This window comes from Podarcis erhardii (assembly GCF_964252035.2).
Source record: "Podarcis erhardii genome assembly, chromosome: 1".
In the NCBI taxonomy this organism is placed as follows: domain Eukaryota; kingdom Metazoa; phylum Chordata; class Lepidosauria; order Squamata; family Lacertidae; genus Podarcis; species Podarcis erhardii.
In genome coordinates this window covers 87,100,742-87,123,698 of record NC_138497.1, presented here as the reverse complement: position 1 = coordinate 87,123,698, position 22,957 = coordinate 87,100,742, and the positions used below count along the sequence as shown (strand labels likewise).

Sequence of the window (22,957 nt, the reverse complement as noted above, 5' to 3'; positions counted from 1 at the left end):
GCAGTTCCAGGTGGGGTGGGTGCACCTGTTCAGTTTCTGCCTCCCCGTTGTTAAACACATTATAAAAGTAGGGCGAAAGGAAGTAAACTCTGCTCCTTAGTAGAACTATTTGCCAGGCTTAAGAACCTCTTGGCCCTGCCTCCAATCAGCTATCACCCAAAGAGGCCTATCTCGGCCTCCAATGTTAATTTCCAACTCCAGCTATCTGTACAAGTCTAACGTTGCAGCCTTATGCTGGGAGTAAGGCCCACTGTAATCAGTAGGCCCGCTGGTGACATTTTAAAACTAGTGAACGCACTTCCCCACCCCCCACCCCAAAATACTGGGAATTGTAATTTATTAAGAGTTTTAGGAATTGTAGCTCCGTAAAGGGTAAACTACAGTCCCCAGGATTCTTTGGAGCGATATGCTTGAAATGTCTGCCTACGGCTGCGTGGGACTGGACTACACCGGAAGTACTGCAGCTTTCCCCGCGGCGGGGACACGAGGGCTGGCTGACTGGGCAAGAGGCTGTCGCTCGAGTGGCGACCACGGGCTGTTTTTGTTCGTTTGTTTTTAACCCGAGTTAGGCAGCAGCTTGGGGTGCCATGCAAAGGGCGGCAGAGCGGGAGGCGGTCATAGTTGCCTCACCCGGCACAGTCCGGCGGGAGATTATCCCGCGCAAATCTCAGCGGGCAGCTACGGACGAGAATTGCGCGGCCCCGGTCAAGCTCTTCTTGCTCAGCAGCCCGTCGGAAAACGCGGCGGGTGGAAAAATAAATCAACTCCAATAAGGAATTGCTTTGCTGCCCGAGCCCGGCAACCAGGAGGGCAAGGCCGGGTTGGAATGCCCCCCGCTCTCCTCCTCCTCCTCCTCCTTCTCCACCCCAATAACCTGGATTCTTATTGACAGCGGGGCGCCAGTCGCCCCTCCGCCGCGGGACACGAGTTCCAGGCATCCCTCGCCATGCCGGGACCTGCCACAGCCAAAGGGGGATTCTCCTTTTGCTTGCCCCGGCACCAGGCGCCGCACCCGCCGGGGGCTCAGTCTCTCCCGTCCGCCCGCCCGCCCTCCTCCTCTCACTTTGCCACCAGTCGCCCGGCTTCTTACAAACCCGGAGCCGCCCGCCGAGCTGAGATACCAGGAGCGAAGGACACGGAGGGAGGACAGGATGAAAACGCGCGGGCTTCTCTCTCTGCGTTGCAGGAGGGCATTCCTTTACGCGGCCGGCTACCCGGCTCGGCAGCAACAAGCTCCCATGCATTTTGCCCGCAGCATCTTCGCGCATACCTTCCTGCGTTGCACAAATAACACCACCCCCGATCCAGTTTCTATCCATGCTCCGCTGCCACCAAGGTTCACTTGCTTAGTCCCTTGGACTCTAATCGTCGCCTTAAGACATATAAATGTCCAAGGGAGAAGCGCGGGTGGAAACACAATGCTGCAGCTTGCTAATTAGGGAGTGAAATGACCGACAAGGGAAAGAGCCTTCCATTCTTTTACTTCCGTAGGTTTCGAACTACACCTGATGGGCTTCTGCTCTGGCTGAAAAGGGCTCTGAAGATCAAATATCTAAGGGAAATAGTGTCATCGTCAGCATTTGCTCTCAATAGAAATGTCAGCCACTGTGTATAAGCCCCTATAGACTGGTGAGGGTTTTTTTTGGGGGGGGGTTGCGTTTTGCAACATGTTATTATTAATGCAATAATAGGGCATTGGTGGTGGGTTTATATTGGATCATCCCTGTACCATTCTGCTTTATTAGTTGCATTGTAATGCTTCCCCAGTATTACTGTATTATTGCCATCTGAAAGGGCACAACAAAATCAAGAAAAACAACAGCATGAGTGGTTTAAAGTTATAGGATTTCAGTAGGAAGTTATGGGACATGAACTGATTGGAAGCAGAGCAGTATGTCTACCCTGAAACTTTTGCAGGTATTGGGAGTGGGATGTGTAGAGCCACTTGTTTTATATTCCAGTAGATAGAAATTATAACACTGACCTCCCAAGTTGGTGTCCAAAATGTCCCATGAAATTTTCCTCAAAAAGGTGGCTCTTATTTTTACAAACCCTTTTTATGAGCCTGACAACATTAGTCGTGCCCATTGTGTGCCTGTTGCTGGCCCTAGGGCAGTGCACCAGGATCCTGCCATGTCCTTTTGACCTGCCTGTCCTCTTACATTTGGGGAAGGGCTGAAAAAAAAGACACCATCCAGTATTGTGGCAAGGGGGCTTCCTGGAGTGTGTGTTATTTATTGCCCAGGCCCCTATTCTGTCAGGTTGCTGGGAAGCCTGGAGGAAGCTATAAGGACATGTAGGAGCACAGTCTAATTTGGGGGGGGGCGGAATGGGGGGGCAGTAAATCACTCCCAGACACGGATACATTCTTGGGCTTTATTAAAAGCTGCTGTATTGTCTGGGAGCACCCATAATTGCTTCATTACAAGGACAGTGAGACATGTCATAGCAGTAAACCTTCGGCCTGTAGCAATAACCTGTGCCGCCCTGAGGACCCAGCAATTCCCTTTCCTCACATACTCTAATGCAGTGTTGTCCCGTGCCTTCTGTGGGAGCGATGGGAGGGGAGACACAAAGCAAACCCCCCCACCTAGGAAAATGTAACAGATCCTTCTGCTCCCAGAAAGGTCCTAGTCCAACATCTAATTCCCGTACCACACTGGCTATTGCATCCAGCCACAGTGCAGAAAATATTTGGACAGGGAAAGTGTTGTTTTTTCCATGATTGACCTTGATTTCATGCACAAAGCAATGAAAGGCAGCACCCAGTTTCATTTTGAGGACTGTCCCCAGATTAAAGAAATCTTAGTCAGTAAATCAAGTGTTTAAATCAATCACTTAAATTTGTGTGCATTTGCATATGAATAAATCGGTAGCTATACATAAAATGCATATTTCCTTTGTCTTTCAGTGATCTATGCACATGTCACAACAGGCATCTTAAAAGAGCCATTTCTTCCTTTGGATGAGAAAAGGAGGGCTGCTTCTGAGAAGAGCCTGCTACTGTGGTTTTGTAAGTTTTTGTAAGTACCTAGCAATTAAAATAATTACAAATTGTTTTTAAATATCTGCTGCCTGGAGGAACATTTTTAATTGATCAGAAAGGTTTCGATCAATTAATCAATCATGTTGCAGCCCTTCAGAAAAATGGATAACCCTTCTTCCCTTATAAATGATATAAATGAAATTAGTTGTAGGGCTTGGAGCATATAAAGGTTTCTTCCCAATATTTTCCAACATGGAAACCACTTCGGTGCTGGAAATGATTTGAAACCCTTGTGTGTATCATTACATGCAACAGCTGCAGAGACATGTACGTTTCATGCAAATTATGAAATGCATGTGGCAACTGACATGCAGAATGCAGACTACTTCGCACCTTGACATATTTTCTGTGTACACACAAAGTTGGAGCTGGTGATGTGTGAAGTTTTTGCAGGCTGACTGAAAAATATGGTTGCTGTCTGGAGGCCTCAGTACTTTTCAGCATATCACAGTGGGGGGGGGCGGGGGCGGATGCTTCTCTTCATGGATACACTTCAGCATTCAGGCATAGACAGAAGGTCACACACACACACACACCAGGTCTCCTATTCCACTTTAACTATCATAGAGAATTATGGGAACTGCAGTTTGTTAAGGGCTCTGGGAACCGCAGCTCTGTGTGGTCAGCACTTTTAATAAACGGCACTTCCCTGGATTCTTTGGGGGAAGCCATGACTGCTTAGTAGGATACTGCTTTAGATGTATGGTGTCGATGTGGCCAGACAGAAAAGCATTTCTGCTGATTCTGCATCACTTTGCCCAGTGGTAGAGCTAGACCTGCCTTCTAGTCTCTGGGAAAATCCCAAAGGCAGAAATTGCCTCCCCAAACAACAGCTCACCCTGCTGTAGGATCTTGCCGAAATATTTGCTGTGGCTGGTGCAGTTCCAGCGACGAAAGCGGAATTGGTACTGGCACTCCCGCACGCCCAGCCTGGCCCCCTTGGCCACCTCCTGCATGATCTCAGGCTCCGTCTGGCACAGCTCAGCCTGCTTCCCAGCCAGCCGCTTGGTCTTCCGGCAGATGCTGTTGGGATCCATGACCAATGGGCTGCCCACTGCCCTGGAGAGGTTGGAGGGAAAAGAAAAGGAAAAACACTCTAGCTACATAGAAATGGTTAGGCCTAGGATAGGCATCAAAGATATTGGGTGTTTTCCAGGGGACATTTTCATTGAGCATTAATCCTGATTTGTTTGCAGGGAGTTTAGATGATGTTGGCTTAATAGCATTCATTCTGATCTTATGCAGGGAAGCTAGACAATGTAGCATCAAGGGAAGTGTTATTCCACACCTCCCAGTGCATGGGCGTAGCCAGCTTTTGTTGGGAGATTGGATTTTGTTTGGGAGTCAGGCTTCTGCTGGGTGGGGGGAGCAGAACCTCAGTTAATTGAGTATTTTCAATGCTTTTCAATGCTTTTTGAGGATTTGGGGGGACGGGCTACACCCCTTGGCTACGCCCATGTTCCAGTGCATTTTTCTATCACTTTCCTTCTCTCAAAAAGTCTGTCTTTTGCGGAAGCAGGTTTGTTGCGCAAGACCTTCCAATCAGCTTTAATTGTGCAACCTTAATTTGTCAGCAGGTGATTGAATCCTACCTGCAAATAGCAACCATCTGGGAAAGCCCCAAAATGATAAAATTATTCACTGAACCCAGATGTCTATGCAAAGCCAGTCTAGAAACAAGAAGACTTTTTTTTAATTTCCCCTCTGATTTTAAGTAAATTTGTTGCAATTTTATTACTTTTAATAGTGGCGCAGTTATTAGGGGTTTTGAGTCCACATCTTCCAGCTGACAATTGTTCTTTATTGGGGTTGTTGTTTTGGACAGGGAGGCTCCCCCTACATAACTTTGGGTTGGGTTATTGATGTTCCTTTTTAAGTCCATCATATTTATGGGCTTTATTTCCTATTTTGTTCATAGTAATGCCTTGAGGTTTTAGAGTAGGTGACACTCAAATAACTTACACTGATCTAATGAGAAAATGGAGGCAGAGTAGAATGCCGTCTTCTAAAAGGATGCAAAGCCAACTTTAAAAAGCATTGGGGTTGAGTATTTTACAATACAAATGCTCTTATAAGTAATTAAAAAAGCACTTTATTGTATTCAAAGTTTGACAGTATGTATTTTCAAGGAATATGGATGACTGATGTAAATCCTAGCTAAAGTCCCAGGAATAAGCGTAAACCTCATTCTCTGAAGAGCATCCTAAGTGCATATTGTTTCTGCTCCTACTTGGTGACTTTACTGTACTTTGAATTATATATATTTTTGTATTGTTTTGTTTTAATATTTATTCTCTGCTCTGGGCCCTTTAGGTGAAGAATGGATTACAAAAGTTCTAAAATACCTAACTACTACAACACCTGCTGTTCTAGGTCAGACTGAAGCATACTTGCTGTCTGTAACAATGGCAAACCAGATGCCCTGGGAATACTCACTAACAGGGCAAAAAGCACTCATTGCCTGTGGTTTGTCCTCAGCTTAAGTACCGGTGCATAGGAATTGCTATGCTGGCTCACACCAAAGGACCCTCCAGCTCTGAATTGTGCTTGGCCAATGAAATTACTTCCGGTATATACAGAACCGGCATCCACACAAACAGTGAGGATTGGGACTGTTACATCTACCTCCCTGAAGCTTAGCAATGGCACCCCACAGGGATGTGTGCTAAGTCCCTACCTGTACTCATTGTACACATATGACTGCATATCATCTGATCCATCCACAGTAACTATTAAGTTTGCAGATGATACTACCATAATGGGCCTAATTGCAGGCGGAGATGAAACAGCGTACAGGGGGGAGGTTCAAAAAGTATCTACATGGTGCTTAGAGAATAACTTGCACCTAAATATTAGTAAGACAAAGGAGATGGTGTTGGACTTCCGGAGGAAGAGAGGGGAACCTGCCCTGTTGTATATCGGGGGGGGGGGGGGCGGCGGCTGTGTGGAGACAGTCTCCTCCTTTAAATTCCTGGGAGTTTACATTAGTGAGGACCTCACTTGGAAAATCAACATAACTCAGGTGGTCAGAAAGGCCCAACAGAGACTCCATTTCCTCAGGGTCTTGCAAAAGAATAATGTTAAACAACAGTTGATGAACAGCTAGATGACATTGCAAGGGATCGTTGCCTTAGGAGAGTGAAAAAATTCTCAGGGATGACTCACACCCGGCTATCACCTCTTTAATCTTCTACCCTCGGGTAGGAGATATAGAAGTATATTTAATCAGCCGTACCAATAGGCTAAAAAATAGCTTCTATCCGTGGGCTGTTAGGCTGTTGAATGGAAAATAACAGCGAAATTGACTTGCGAGATGGTGTGTTGTTTGAAAAGGGATTGAGTGTTTGGGGGCAGAGGCTTGTTTAATGTCATTGTACACAGGTTGTACAATGACAATAAAGGTATTATTATTATTATTATTATTATTATTATTATTATTATTTATTTTCCTAGCTGCCACTTTCTCAATCTGACAGCTGTTTCACATGACTCCCCCCCCCCCCAAAAAAAACCACCGCCAGTTGACTTTTAGGTGGGCTTTTAGTGAATTGCTCTGACATAACTTGAGACTTGTTTTCCCCCTTAGGTCAGGGCAGGGTGATCTTCACTTGTCACTGGGAAGCTGTTCTACACACTGGGAACCATTCTACACAGAATAGAACGGGAGACTTGGGGTTGTAGAATTCTGCGCTGTACTTCAGACTATATCTTTGAATACTTCCCCATATTTTTGTTTAATTCCCTGAATGTAGTAACCTTAAGGAAAGGGTTACACTAAATCTCTTCTTCAGCCATGCTTGTTTTCTATAAACAGAGTGGGTTTTTAAAAATAAAAATAAATACTCTTATCTGCAGTCTGATATGGTATAGTCTAAGAACAGGTCGTCTCACTATCACTTTATTCTATGCAGAATGGTTCATAATCCTAAGCAAGTCCATAAAACACAGTGGGTTGTATTTTACCAAGTCATACCCCAGAGCAAACCAATAGAAATCAATTGACTTAATTTATGCATAAATAATAACTGTTCTCAATAGGTCCACCCTGTGTATTAATTAAGTTGGATACAACTTCATGAATTCTAGAAATGTTGCTTGTTCTGGGGTAGGGAACCGCACAAGCCAGAGAAACAGGGGAAACATCTTTCTTTGTGAGGAAACAGCTGACTGGCCTTGAAAAATGATAAAGGCCAGTAAACAAGCTCTGGGTTTATGCCAACTTTCCTCCTTGGTTTACTAGGCGATTCTCAGTGCAGGGGTTTTACTCATCACACTTAAGAATGTGTCTGTTGTCAACTTTTTGGGGAGGCTAGTCCCAGGAATCTCCTCACCCTAGAATCCAAGGGGCTTCAATTCTCCTGGGAGAAACTTACAAACCTGTTTCATGTCAGATGGAGTCACATGCAACATCCAGATACTGTAATCTCAATGTTCATTTCTAAAAAGAACAATTTTGCTGCTTTCATGGTCATGGATAGGAACTTGAAAATAAGCCATGTTTCTGCTAAATTTCAAAGGCCAGAGAGGGGGTTTGGTGAGGCTCCCTGTGCTCAGGCACTTGGTGTAGCCCACATGCTTCCTTGTGCATCAACTCCTGAACATTTTCCTCCATCATATTTACTACCCATCAAAGAAACATGCAACTTTTTCAGTCTGCAACATGAAATACAATGCATTTTAGATATCTGAGACAGGGCTATGGGCTAGGAAGGGATGGATTGATACCAGGAAGGCAAAGAATAACATTAATCTGCTGTGCCCAGTGTTTCATTATTGTCCATTCTTTGTCTAGTGGCAGGCAGCTTAACAGTGCATGATACCTGATGGTGGTATATAAAATAGCAGCTTATTTCAGGGGAAACTTCAGCATTGCAACACTTAAAATTCAGAAGGCTGTCAGCCTGTTCAGAGTCCCAGATAGTGGAGCTAACAGATCTTACAGGGGATTTCCCCACTTGGATGTCTGCCTATCTTGTTGGATAAGAGGGCACAAAAAGGCTCCTTACTGCCTGGCTCATCTTCTGCCATTCTCAGCAAGTTCTGGAGGAATCAAAATGAAGAAGATGAGTCACTAGAGAAGCTGAGGCAGCCAGGGGATTTCCAGCAATGGTTCAACCCAACTCAGTGACCTGGGTACATGTCCAGAGAGGAAGTTATAAAGCACAGGGTTTAAGGAATCCATGTGCACCACCCATGAACTTTGAAGGCAATGACTGTGCCTGTGAATGAGACCACACAGGCAGCGCTGCACTTTCTATTTGTCCTATCTTCATAGTCATCCATTATGATCCAGTCATGAGCTGCTTCTGCTCTGCATCATACTGGCAATAGTTCTAGAATGAGGCAACCCTTGTGTAACGGGGTGTGGTACAAAAACATGCCACCTCTTCATAACATAGGGAGAGCCTTGCTGGATCAGACCAAAGGTCCATCTAATTCAGTGTCCTGGTTCCCACAGCAACCAACCTGATGCCTCTGTGAAACCCAAGACAGCAACAGCCCTGCCTAGATCTTGCTCCTTAGCAGCAGGTATCCAGAGGCCTAACCTCATACCATATATGAGACATATATAAGACCCATCTTGCACTTAATGGAATCCTGAGTACCAGTGAGTACTGACTGGAAATGCAGAAGGGTCATCATACTTCAGTAAGGCTAAGGAAATGGAAGGACTGCAAACAGGCACTGTTCTCATAAGCACAGCAAAGAAGCAGAAACCAGGAAGAGCATTCTGGTGCAAATACTGCATGCTAACCTGGACGTCCCCCAGCTCTACCACACATCCTGTCTGCTTTGCCGCCCCCCGCATTTCTACCTCATCACCATCTCTACTGTTTGGCCGTCTCCACAGAATCACTGACAGCTTCCAAGTTGTACTTTTCTCTTTATTCAGGAGTATGTACGTTGGGTTGCAGAGCTGTGCAAAGTCAGCTCTGAGCTGTTTCCCATTTGGAATGTGTGCTCAGCATTATGTAATCCCACATGCAGATTAGAGTGGGTAATCTGCATCATCTGGTTTTGACAACGTCCCCAAAGTGTTGTTCACACACACAGCTATAGCCATAGAGATGATGCATTATATGTTTTCCTCGCCATGGGAAACATCATGGTGTGTCCTGAGTTCAACAGATCAAGAAGAGTAAACAGTTCATTTGCCATTTATTGGTACATGTTAAAAATGCCTTCATAAATCAATTTTGTAATTTTGCTGGGTCTGGCTAAGTATGAGCCAATCTACACGTTCTGAAGAATCAAACCATATGGCTCTGTTGAGACTATATTTTTCAGATTGCAACAAAACTAGGGGCAAACTGACAGCAGGCCGAGCTGGCGCTTTGTTGAACCATGGGACAAACTAGATATTTGCTAGATATATGCCATAGCTGATACAACGTCACAAGTACAGGATGTGTAACTTCTGTGCAAAGAAAAGAGGGGATGAGGAGCTTGATAAGGTACCAAAGAAACCCAAATGCTAGTCTCATGATAACTAATGCACATCATTAATTGATTACAAACTATTGCATTTTTACAGATTTTGGAGCAGCAGTCCCATGCAGCCATGAATAAGAGTAGTCAATGGGCACTGAAAGATGGAGAAGGGTTGAAGCTGAATAAGCACCATGGAGAGAGGCAGTCACCTGCTCAGGACATTGAAGCTCCACTCCTTGTGCACTGAATGCATTGTCCAGTCTATATGTTTAAGGCAGCATCGGACAAAGCTACCCAACCATTCTCAAAACTTTTCTCTTCAGCCACAAGGGCTGGACATGCAATCCTTTGAGATCTTAGTCAAATGTATAGGGACAGCAGGGCTCCTTTCAAATAGATCTCATTGGTTTGCACTCAGTAAAACAGGAGAAAACAGCCATTTTAAAAAATGTGGGCTACAGGTGCCCCTTATATAGAATCATAGACATATAGGAGTCAATTCCTAGGGACTGAGGTTCCTTCAACCACAATAAAATATTTGAGGGGGCTGCCGCCCAAGTTGATGAGCATTGCCATTCAAATATTGTGCTGCATCTTGTGATCGAATGTGCAGGGCAGAGATTACCTCCCCCCCATATTTTATTCAAACTGGCACCCCTGATCATAGAATTGTAGAGCTAGGCATGTTACAGCTGCAGCATGGGAGCAGTTTTGGGGGGTTAAGTGCATGCTGCTACTGTAACTTTTACAGGCCCAGCTGTATCGGAGTCCATTGCTCCCTCTGTTCTTAGCCAAGTGACAATAGGGTGGGAAGAACCTATGCAGCTGGCCTTTTCCAGAAGACACTGGGCCTTTAAATCTTAAGGCAAAAGTGTGGGGCGATACCACAAACAAGCAGCTCCTGTGCTGCTGTGTTAACAAGGGGTACCATACAGATGTAAGTCAAAGCAAAGGGAAACAGAGATACATATATCACAATGGAACTGCATGGGAAAATACCACAATATCTGAACAAATAATACTCAGTCACCACAGAAATAGAATTAGGACTAAAAGCAGCTTATACTAACTCATTCTGATTGTCATATACAAAAGAAAACTTAAGTCTGTAGGGATAATAAATCTACCTTTTGTGATGTTCAGTTTGTGTCCATTTTGGGGGTGGAGTGTTGTTTGCCAATACAAAAAGTGTAAAATATGTAAGGCCAGACCTCTGGTGTGTGTGCAATATGTGAAAGCAAAAACAAGCTTTATATTATCAATTTGCTAGGTTATCTCTTAACTTTAGGATCAAGTACAGTGGTACCTCGGGTTACATACGCTTCAGGTTACATATGCTTCAGGTTACAGACTCTGCTAACCCAGAAATAGTACCTCAGGTTAAGAACCTTGCTTCAGGATGAGAACAGAAATCATGCTCCGGCGGTGCAGCAGCAGCAGGAGGCCCCATTAGCTAAAGTGGTGCTTCAGGTTAAGTATAGTTTCAGGTTAAGAACTGACCTCCGGAACGAATTAAGTACTTAACCCGAGGTACCACTGTAATATAAGTCAAGCTAAAGGGAATTGCATAGGCTCTAGAATCATGAGAGCAACTATGGTAACAACTAGGAGGGCTGAGGTGACATGGGGGGATTATCAAAACTCCCTCTATTCCTCCAGCAACACACACATACTGCAAGTTGCAGCATGAGGTGCTAGGGTTTATGTATGCCTGAAAATCTCTCCTTCATGGATACACACAAGCATATATATTCCTCCTTCCCAATATTTCTAATCTTCAAGGCAGCTCACAACTAGAATCCAAAACAATATACAACAAGCTCCAGGAGAACTAGCCAGAAGGCACCCCTTAAAAGCATATAAAAAGATAACAAACTCTAAAACAGCCCAAGCTGTTGTAATAAGCTTGTTGGGAAAGGACGGCCTGGTATCTGAAATGTAACAAAGGCTGAACCAGGCATACAAGTCTGAGAGGGTGCTTCCATAATCAGGGCACCACTGCAAAGATGGCCCTTTCCCCTGTAGCCATCTGCCTAACTTTTGAAGGTAGGGATTCCCAGAAAAGGGTACTTGACAAAGGACCTAAGTGAGCCCATCAGATATGGAGGGACCTACCTGGTTGCAGTTATATTCAGTTGCGGAGGAAAATTGCTTTGTGGCAGCTCAAAGCAGCTTTAATTTATTACATACATCCTGCATACATACGTTTTCTTGGTCTGCTAAATAAAATTTACATTGGTTGCTCCATCCACTTTTGCCTGTGGCCTCGCCCACCACCCACATGTGCCCTCCCTTGAATAAAAAGTTGCCCAGTGTGGAGTGCATCCTTCCATCTTGAAAAGGATCCCCAGTCCAAGCATGGGTTGTTCTATCACCCCCGCATTTTATCATCACAACAACCCTGCTAGGTGAAATAGACTGAGGGGCTGCAGCTGGCTCAAGGTCACCCACTGAACTTTGTGACTGAGCCGAGAGTCCGAGCAGGGTCCCAGTCCTTCGAGGCCAGAGTCTTTCATCACCAGATCCACCCCATATTTCCCATCTGACCGCTGCTGCCATAGGAAGCAGGTTCTAGACCTGGGCGTAAAGAGCCCGGGCGATCTGGAGCTGAGACTTTACTGCGTCGGGGGTGGAGTGGGGTGGGATGGGGGGTCGCTCCGCTGCGCGCCACACCGGAGTTTTGGCCTGGGCAAGGGTATCATTAAGCAGGGACAATTTGTCCTCCTTTTAAACATAACGATCAAGCCCCGGGGCGGAGGATCAAACGCTGAACTGTGGTTCACCCCGGCGAGATCCGACGGGGAAGCGCCCAGCCAGCGGCCCTCCTCTCCCTCCCACCCCCGGTGGTCCTCCTCGGAGAGCGCCAAGGGCCCGCCCCCCGGCCCAGCTCGGCTGCGCCCGTTGCGCGCTGACCAGGACGCACGGCGCGCCGAGGGCACGGGCAGAGAGAAAAATGCGGGCGCCCCACCGCAGCTCTCTCTCTCTTTTTTATTAACCTACGGCGCGGGGGTGGAAAAATAGAAGACAACAGGAAGCTGTCAGCTCTCGTCCGTCCCCCACCCCCGGGAAGGCGGCGAGGGTAGAAAAATGCTGCCAAACTGCTACTGCTTTGGTGGGGGAAGCCGACAGCTCCCGCGGGGCCCTGCCTGAGCTTGTCCCCGGCGCAAACCTCGCCTGGGTCTGCAATTACCGCGCCCTCGGCCCCGCCTGCGCCCAGAAAGCGGCCCCCGAGAGCGGAGCGGGGCCTCTCTGGGGCCGAGGTGCTGGGAAGGCGAGCAAGCGGCGAGGGGGGGGGCGGGTGTGGATCAGGGTGGTGGACCCAAGCCCCCCCCCCCCAATCGAAGGTTTTCCCCTCCGGAGACTTTTCAGGGCACAAGTATAGAAAACATGCACGCGCGCATCTGCATGCTCACCGACGGGGCGCCCCGCAGAAAAGTCAAACTCTGCATCTGAAATGAAAGGTGTTGATTGTGTTGTTTTTAATGCCGCGGCGTCTGTAATAAGGGACTCCTGTGATGCTTTGTAAACAAGGGCTCCGTTTGAGCCAGGGGTCACTGGCACTTAGTCCCGGAAATTGCTCGGTAAGCCATTGCGGCGCAGTGGTGAGCGTTCCTGGGGAGGGTTTCAGTCCTTGGATCAGGGAAAGTGGAGTTCGAATCCCTAATCAGCTACCAATCTGACTGGGTGGTTGTGGGCCTGCCACACTCTCTCATTCTAAGCTACCTTGTGGGGATAATAAGGACACCAGTGCGGTTAAATCTTTTTAGAAGGTTGTTTTTAAACTGTTTTCAGCTGTCGTTTATTATTGACCCTGGACTCTTTCTGGAGGAAGGGCAGAATAGATAAGTTTAATACTGTAAATAAATAGGATAAGACCAAAAGTCCATCTAGTCCTGGTGGGCAACTAGAAGCGGAATTAGCTACTCCCCCCAGTTTGGAGTCATCTGCAAATTTGATGAGTATCCCCTCAATTCCTTCAATCAAGTCATTTATAAAGATGTTGAACAACAATGAGCCCAGGCACCCCATTTGTCACTTTTTTCCAGGATGACGAAGAACCATTAATTAATACTCTTTGGGTTTGTTCCAGTAGCACCTTAAAGACCAACTGAGTTAGTTCTAGGTATGAGCTTTCGTGTGCATGCACACTTCTTCAGATACCTGAAGAAGTATTCAGGTATGAGCTTTCGTGTGCATGCACACGAAAGCTCATACCTAGAACTAACTCAGTTGGTCTTTAAGGTGCTACTGGAAGGAATTTTTTTATTTTGTTTTGACCATGGCAGACCAACACGGCTACCTATCTGTAACTGGATCTTTGGGTTTGGTCAGTCAACCAGCTACAAATCCACCTAAGAGTTACCTCTTTCAACCCACATTTTACCAGCTTCCTCATGAGAATATCATGGGGGACATTGTCAAAAGCCTTACTGAAATCAAAATACACTATGTCCACAGCATTTCCCTGATCCACCAAGTTTGTAATTCCATCAAAAAAAGAAATCAGATTGGTCTGGCATGACTTATTTTTGAGAAACTCATGCTGGGTCTTAGTAATCACAGCTTCCTTTTCTAAATGCTCACAGACCAACTGTTGAATTATCTGTTCTAGGACCTTCCCTGGTATCGATGCCAAGCTCACTGGTCGGTAGTTATCTGGGTCTTCCTTTTTCCCCTTTTTGAAGAAGAGGAAAACATTTGCCCGCCTCTAGTCTGCAGAGACCTCACCTGTTCTCCAATAATTCTCAAAAATAATAGTCTCTGAAATTAAATAAGTCTCTGAAATTACACCCACAAGCTCCTTTAGTACCCTTGGTTGCAGTTCATCAGGCCCTGGAAATTTTAATTCATTTAAAGTAGCTAGGTGTTCCCTTACTACCTCTTTTCATATCTTGGGCTGCAGCTCCCTCCTTACATCATTTATTCTGTTATCACCAGGTTGGGCATCACTTTCCTTTTGAGTAAAGACAGAGGCAAAGTAGGTGTTGAGTAGTTCCACCTTTTCTCTGTCACCCAATAGCATTTCTCTGTCTTCCCCATGCAGAGGACCCAACACTTGCTTGTTATTCCTCTTACTTTGGACATAGCCGAATAAACCTTTTAGTATTTTTAACCTCTCTTGCAAACCTAAGCTCATTCTGAGCTTTAGCCAGCCTGACTTTCCATCTGCAACTGTTGGCGACTCATGTATACTCCTCCTTTGTGATTTCCCCTTTCTTCCATTTCTTATACATGCCCTTCTTAACTCTCAGTTCATCTGTAAGCTCCTTATGCAGCCACACCGGTTTCTTTAGATGCCTTTTCATTCTTGTTGGTATTGTCTGCATTTGGGCTTTCTAAAAGGAGAAACTCCCATCCTTATTGGACTCCCTTCTCATAGAGTATTTCTGACCATGGAATCACACCCAGTAGCTCCTTCAGCTTTTCAAAATTGGCCTTCTTAAAGTCCAGAGTGTGTGTCTGACTACACTCAGTTTTCCCTTGCCTCTGTATCTTCCAACCCAGGAGAGCATGATCATTTCCTCCCAAGTTTCCAAGCACTTCCACTTCATCAATCAGTTCCTCCCTATTGGTGAGGACCAGGTCAAAGATAGATGATCCCCTTGTTGGTTCTTCCACCTTCTGGGAAATGAAATTGTCAGCGACGCAAAGGAGGAATTTGTCAGACCTTACACTCTTGGTGGAGTCTGAGTTCCAACAGATATCGGGGAAGTTGAAGTCCCCCATGATTACTACCTAGGATTATTTGCCTGGGCATAAACTCCACTCAATTAAATAGGCCTTGAGTTTATATGGTTAGGATTGTGCTGTAAAACTGTAATCCAAAAACACACTTATGAGTGAATCAAGTTTTATTGAACACAGCGGGACTTGTTTCTGAGTGAACTGGATGATGCTACATGACTTTCATGAGACAGTGCTGGCTTGGGCTGCATACACACAATACATTTAAACCACACACACAGCCAAAGATTCCTGGGAACTAGTTTGTTAGAGGTGCTGGGTATTGCAGCTTTTTGAAGGGTACACTAAAGTTCCTATAATTATTGGAGCTGCTCTTTAAATGTATGGTGTCTTTACATTATTTCCAGAGGTGTTGTTAAGGCGCGGGGGGACGGACGGCTGAGCTACCGGTCTTTTTTTGCCAGACCTTCAACACCTTCTCATCCTTTTAAAAACTTGATTTAAAAAAACCTCTTTGCTTAAAGGGAGGCTGGATATGCTGTAAAACACAGTGCTGGTGAGCCCCAGACACTCACCATCCTATTTTGCCCAGAGGCACATGCAATAGCTGAATGGGGTGGGGAAGAAGGAGACATGTCACGTGTGGGAAAGGGGGAGGTGGGGGGGGAGGAAGAGAGAGGTTATGTTAGATGTTGGACAATAATTATCATTTTAATATGTACATAGGCAGCAGTTCTTAACAACAGATCGTGAGTGTAGTGGACAGCTCAATCCACATACAGTGCACTGTGTCCAAAAATAAATAAGTATTGTTGACACCCCTTGACAATAACAGCCACAGGATTTCCCATCTTCTGAGTCAAACTGAATTTACATCTATGCATATTATGTGAAAAATTCTTTGGGCTTTTGCCCCAAGTCTTTTAAAGTAGGTAGCAACACTCTCAGTTACTTCTCTGATAAAATACATGCTGTTTCAAGGTTGGTTTTCAAAGGAGCATTTTGAGGGAATCTATCACATCATTAAGGGACGCGGGTGGCGCTGTGGGTCAAACCACAGAGCCTAGGGCTTGCCGATCAGAAGGTCAGTGGTTTGAATCCCCGCGATGGCATGAGCTCCCGTTGCTCAGTCCCTGCTCCTGCCAACCTAGCAGTTCGAAAGCATGTCAAAGTGCAAGTAGATAAATAGGTACCTTTCTGGCGGGAAGGTAAACGGTGTTTCCGTGTGCTGCTCTGGTTCACCAGAAGCGGCTTAGTCATGCTGGCCACATGACCCGGAAGCTGTACACCAGCTCCTTCAGCCAATAAAGTGAGATGAGCTCCGCAACCCCAGAGTCATCCGCGACTGAACCTGTCGCGGGGATTCAAACCGCTGACCTTCTGATCGGCAAGTCCTAGGCTCTGTGGTTTAACCCACAGCGCCACCCGCGTCCCATTTTGTAACTTAGATAATAGTTATAAACCTGCCTTCATTTTGCCACTGTAATTGCTGCTTCGTGGCCTAGATTATATAAGTTAATACTGCTTTTATTTCTTCACAAACCAATGTGTATGTGATTGTTGTCTTTAAGGAGGAGAAAAATGGTGATACCAGGAATATCCAATCTGCTTTAAAGCATCCTGAATTATTGTTTCTAGAAGGTTAAATCAACCTTGTCTTAGCTTCCAAGTTTAAGCTGCAAAGAATGGTATTCTGCTGATATCACTAATGTGAGCAAAGAAAGATATAACAGCATATCCTCTCCTAGTTTCAAAATAAATTTCTACAAAGGCATGGCCCCACCAACATGTGCCTGTTCTCAGCCACCCCACCAGCCTGACTTCTTTCTTACAAACTGGGTGTGGGGGCACTGCCTGTCAGTTTCCTCCTCTTAAGTCTCAGGGTTGCCTTAGTAGAACCTGGAATGGAGGAGGATGGGGACAGAACTGGAATTAGTTGGCTCTAGAGTCAGATGCAGGTCAGCAGAAAAAGCTATGCTTGTCATTGCTTCTGTCTCCACCAATCATTGGCTCTGACTCCACCTACTGTTGGCCTCCGTGCCTTGCACCTTACCTGTTCCAATGGGGAACAGTCATCACTGCCTTCTCTAGAGCTACAATCCTATTCACAATTACACAGAAGTTAATACTAGTGAACTCAGCAGGACAAACTTCCAAGCAAGCCTGCCCATCCTTCTGCAGATCCAAAAATCTACATTTAAAAAACAACATATGTGAATGAAATCCCCAGTATCCAGGCCCCTGTAGCTGGGGAGTTCTCTCTTGGGCTGTGTCAGACTACTCTGCAGTCTGTGGAAAAAGTCCCTGGCAGGATGCTTGCTTGCTTGCTTTCTCCCAGGATATCAACCCAGCAGTAGCAGCTCCTCTCCCACCTCAGTATAAACCTGAAGCTGGCCTAGTAGGGTGAATTAATCAGCTGTCAGTGTGCAGGAACTGAGAAAAGAATTTGCTGCCTCACTTTGGTGCCTCACTTCACCAAACATTCCTGTCAAGAGCTGAGTGGTCCAGGCTTTGCATGCAAATGGGTTTGTGTGCAAAATGCAAAAAAACTATAGGGAGACTAAAGGGGGGGGGGCAATGGGCAGAGGAAGAAAAACATGACATACTAAAAAATGCATGCAGCTTTTGAGTTTTGTTTTTTCACAATGTGCTGTTATTATTATAAACATTATGCCCAGAGATCCCTGCTTGGCACTAGGAAGAAATAATAGTTCCACCCCAGAAAGATGAGGGATTCCTGGGCACTGACAAATCACCAGGAGGGCTTCATGCTTGCATGTTCTGAGAGTGTGATATATTTTCATTGGATGGGATTATGTAATTAAGAACTGGGAACACCATCAAAGAGGCAGAGCTAAGGTTACATGTTGCAAACTTCACTGTGGTATTTGTTCCCTTGAGTGCTACCTTAATAAAGAGTGTGTGTGTGTGTGTGTGTGTGTGTGTGTGTGTGTGTGCGTGTGTGTGTGTACACTTTACACTGCATACAATTAAGGAAGGGGGAAAACCAAATGCAATGTGAGTTGGGCAGTGAAAACAAACAAAACTTTTTGGTGTGCAACCTCTGAAGTAAAAACAACTGCCCTTTAACTTGGAAAAGAAGCAACCAAAGGGTATTTTTGACGTGTTGTGTGACGGGGCTCTTTCTCTCCTGAGAAACAGAGAGAAATCACTGAATTACCCACTTCCACATAATTATACAATTGGGATGGGGAAGCTCCCTGATGTCCCACATTTAATTTTTATTTCCTGCAATGTGTATCTGAATTGTGGAACTCTCTAGCTTGTGGACATGACACTGATGACTAATAGAATAATAAACACAAGATGGGACAAATCAATGAAAGATAGAAATATCAATAGCTCTTAATTTAGGGTCTCTGCTCATGTTATTGCTTACACTTCGAGACAGCTGCAAGTAATTCCAGCAATGAAAACTGAACCATTGCAAGAACTTATATGCCCATGTCTTTTGTCAAGTCATAGAAGAGGAGGCTGAGAATATTGGCAGCAATCTGACATTCCTTAAAACAGGGGTGGCTAACCTCCAAACTGCGGGCCTCATTTGCCCACCCACCCCCAAGCAAATTTTCTTACCCTTTCCAGTGCCACTGATCTTAGCAGGGTGTGTGTGCATGCGAGAATGTGGGTGACTGTGCCCACACACCACTGGCATTCAGCATCAAGAGGGTTGGCCAGGGGTGAATGCCACCCTCAGGCCAAAAAAGCTTCGCCACCCCATCTTATAAGAACATAAAAGGAGCACACAACAGTGGTAGGCCTTGGGGTCTCAAATTTCAGTGGCGCCCTGTGTGACACCAACATTTGGTGTGTGTGTGTCCCCTGCCTCTCACCTTCCATTCTACATCATAACTGTGGCACCCCTGAGGTGCCCCTAAGGCTCTGTGCCCAGTGCAATCAAACTGGTTTTACTTCCCTAATTCTGCCTCTGCACACAAGCAGGACAGGAAGGCAAAAGCCCTTTCCTGTTGTTGCTGCCAAGCAACTGGTATTGAGAGCAATGCTGCCCCTGAAACTTGGAGGCTCGGGCTGCTTATGGTTATTAGCCATTGCCAAACGGGTACACTGGAAACTAGTCCCTGAGGGCAAATGAGGCACTGCCTCACTAACCTCAATCTGCCCTCCTGTATGCCTGCTTTCTTAAAATCAGTCTAGGGAGTGGCACTGCCTGTCACCCTCCTCCTCCCAAGTCTCAGTGTTGCCCTTGTAAAATAGGTAAAAAGTAAGGGTAAAGGACCCCTGGACGGTTAGGTTCAGTCAAAGGCGACTATGGGGTCGCGGCACTCATCTTGCTTTCAGGCCAAAGGAGCCAGTGATTGTCCACAGACAGCTTTCCGGGTCATGTGGCCAGCATGACTAAACCACTTCTGGTGCAACGGAACACCGTGACGGAAACCAAAGCGCATGGAAATGCCGTTTACCTTCCTGCTGCAGCAGTACCTATTTATCTACTTGCATTGGCATGCTTTCGAACTGCTAGGTTGGCAGGAGCTGGGACAGAGCAATGGGGATTCGAACCACCATCCTTCCGATCGGCAAGCCTAAGAGGCTCAGTGGTTTAGACCACAGCGCCACCCGTGTCCCTTCCTTGTAAAATACAGCAGGGAGAATGGGGACAAAACCAGAATGAGTTGGTTCAGCCTATCATTGTCTCTGTCTATTATTGCTCTCCCTGCTTTCCGCCATACCACTTGGCTATGCCCATGCTCTGGGAGATGTTCATATCTTTCTCATCCTCACTAGCAGGGCTTTTTTTTTAGCTGGAACTCACTGGAACTCAGTTCTGGCACATCTTGGGCAGCTACAATGCCATTCTAAAAGTACAAGGGAGATGTTCATGGTGTGTTCCAGCACTTTCCCCCCTAGAAAAACAGCACTTTTCACTAGTGATATTTATTTTGCTGTGAGGTGTTTCACACATGAGCTATCACACACTCCTGACAGTATATATGTGGTTTTCCCACACAGAAAGGAATGCCCACATAGGAAGTCATCCTATATGACTTGACCTCAGGCAAGCTCTGAGATGGTCAGGGTACATAAACATATGGTGTCCCTAGACCTCAGGCTGCAGAAAACTAGGAATGAACATGATATTATTAACATCCTTTGTTATTTATTTATTTTGCTTTCATGACTTTTCTCTATACTAGCATTCAATACTGTTGGTTGGTCCTAAGCACTTTTGACACCTTAGAGAACTATTAAGATTGCTGTGCGCACATAGGCCCTGAGATCTTCAGATGAAGGGTATATAAATTTATTCAACAACAACAACAGGCTCCAGAGCCTATTTAACAGCTGCATTCAACAAGGAATTTCTTGCATCACTGCATTCCCAGTGGCACCAAAAAGAAAGGTGCATGCTGAATTTCTGCTGATTAAAGACAGAGACAATTCATATGAGGGGAAATGATGCCAACTCTACTGGCCAATGGTTTTGACTGATTTCCACTATAGTGCAATTCATTGGTCATAATAAAATAAAATGGCCAAACAGTTACAAAACATAAAATCTCCGAGCAATAAATTAATAGAAATGCAAGTTCCAGGATCATGAAAGGCTTGTAAGAAAGATTTTTTACTAGTTGCCTAAAATTGTCAACAGATTGGACCTGATGAATCTCCCTTGGGAGGGATTTCTCTAACAGTGTGACTGCTGCCTATCACAAATAGTTTGCCTGTCTGCCCTGCCTTTCCTGTATATGGTTCAGCCTTGCTCCTTCTCCAGACTGGATCCTGCCAAGGTTTACTTTCCTGGTTCTAGTCCTGATCCTGTAAACACTATTCAAACCCAAGCTAGTCCTTGGCATCCAATGGTAAGGCTATTCAGGCTAGTCTTGAAGTAACAAAAAATGTCAGAACCATGAACTGAACTCAAGCAGATCTGATCTTATCTTTCAATCTCAATGAACTCTGTCTGACTTTGAATAATTGCATAGTTCTCAGTCATTAATATGTAACTTGGGGATGAATACTTTGCCATTAGTGGTAACATTTACAGTGCAACTGTTATTAGAGGTGCCTAAAATAGCCATTACAATGTCACAATTTGTTTAAGTCATTTGATACACTTCCCAGAGGGTTAGGTCTGCTGCAGCAAACACAATCAAGGTGCCAAAGCCTCTGTTTTTGTGTTTGCTTTGCTTTGTGAGTTTCAAGCACAGATGGGAGGCAACAGTGTGTTTGCATTTGTGTGATGTGGTCCATTCCAACTTCATTCTGAGTCATTAAAATTAATAATGGGAGTATGCTGGGTTGGCCAGGTGCAAAGGACAGGACTCGTGCACCTTTAATAGAAGCAACAGCTGTCCTGTCTTCCACAGGACTATTAAAGATGCAGGAGACCTGAGCTCTTAACATCTGACTACCCTAAAGCATGCAAAATCTTGGCTTGCCAATTACATAAACAAAGAAAATGACATATTGGGCTTTGGTAGCCAGCACTACTGGATAGACACTTGCTGAATATGAAAAGACAATATTTTTGAATAAAGATTACTTTCTTGAAAAATTAATATCATAAAAAGATTCCTGAGAGGCAGGTTGCTCAATTTTAACACTTCACCCACAATACTTGATAAACATAATGAATGAATGCTGATGATATCCAACATCTAAAATAAAAATGGAGTTGTTACAGTTTATACTCCACCTTTATGTCTTAAGCTCACACACCCAAAATTTGTGAGATACAGGCAGAAGTTCAACAGCATAACCTTTTCCTGTCATGGAGAGGCAGTGAAAAGAAAATCTGTTAAATGAGAAGCACCAAAGTTTGCCATAAAACAAGAAAAGAGCAGCCACCCACCTGACACTTGCACAGTATCATACCCACTGAGACACTTCCTGAACATTATTGACCAAGAAACTCCTTTGTCCCCAGTGGGGAATCCTTTCCTGTTCAGCATCATCATGCCCTGGCTGATGTCTGCCTTAATGAGTCACACCATTGCTCTGTCTAGACCAGTATTGTCTACACTGACTGGCAGCAGCTCCCCAGGGTTTCAGAAGGGAGGCTTTCCTAGAATCACCTGGAGCTGTCAGGGATTGAGCATGGGACCTCCTGCATGCAAAACAGGAGCCCTGCCACTTAACCACAGCCCTTCCCTTGTATCTAAGCCCTTGCCGGGTAGCCATAGGCAATGATGAATCACATGCAGCTGAGTGAATGGGCTGTTGCAGAAGCGACAGTCCTCCATCCTTCCTCTGCACCCAATGTAGAAGCTAAGACAGCTGCCAGAGGAGACAGGCTGGTAGACATTTTTGCAACCCTGGTAGCAAACTGTGCAGGTCACTCAATCGTCACTGCACTCGTCAAAGACACATTACCAGCTTAAGAAGCAGAGAGATAGGTCATTCTTTTGCTTGTTTTGGATGAAAGCTGGTTGTGTGGTGGGATGGAATGCATCAAAATGTGGTATTTTATAAGAAGCAACAGGATATATATGGATTGTGGCTAACATCATCTATACACTGCTTCCCAGACCATTAGTGGGAGTGCACTAGATGCAGAATGAATGGGTGTGTGTACATAGCCACACTGTGAAGGAGCCATATATCCAGTATAAAAGATAAATATGTGAAGCATAAGAACCATTGTTCTGATGTGCCAATTGGTGACAGAAAACTTCTAATACTTCTATGGGAAGTTCAATATACAAGATTACAGATGGTAGATACAGGCAAACCTGTTGTGGGGTTACCAGCATCACCCCAGAGGGGCCATTAATACTAGGAGTGTATCAGACTCAGATTATTCTCTTAGCAATC

General features: G+C 45.3%; 1 protein-coding gene and 1 long non-coding RNA gene across 5 annotated transcripts in view; one reads left to right on the top strand and one right to left on the bottom strand.

The window, feature by feature from the left end:
• The window catches only part of WNT6 (Wnt family member 6), a gene marked incomplete at its 5' end in the record, with an annotated part of 50,381 nt that overhangs the window by 3,823 nt on the left and 23,601 nt on the right, over positions 1-22,957 (bottom strand). For 2 of the 4 annotated variants that reach the window (XM_081876917.1, XM_081876915.1), the window contains one exon: positions 3,885-4,105. In XM_081876917.1, coding sequence (XP_081733043.1) covers positions 3,885-4,083 — 199 coding nt within the window. The remainder of the gene's footprint in view (positions 1-3,884; positions 4,106-22,957) is intronic. The other 2 variants (XM_081876916.1, XM_081876918.1) reach the window with 1 other exon arrangement.
• LOC309350185 lies at positions 26-11,568 on the top strand. The gene is made up of 3 exons (XR_014160300.1): positions 26-820; positions 2,912-3,023; positions 9,591-11,568. It is a non-coding gene; the product is annotated as an uncharacterized lncRNA (long non-coding RNA).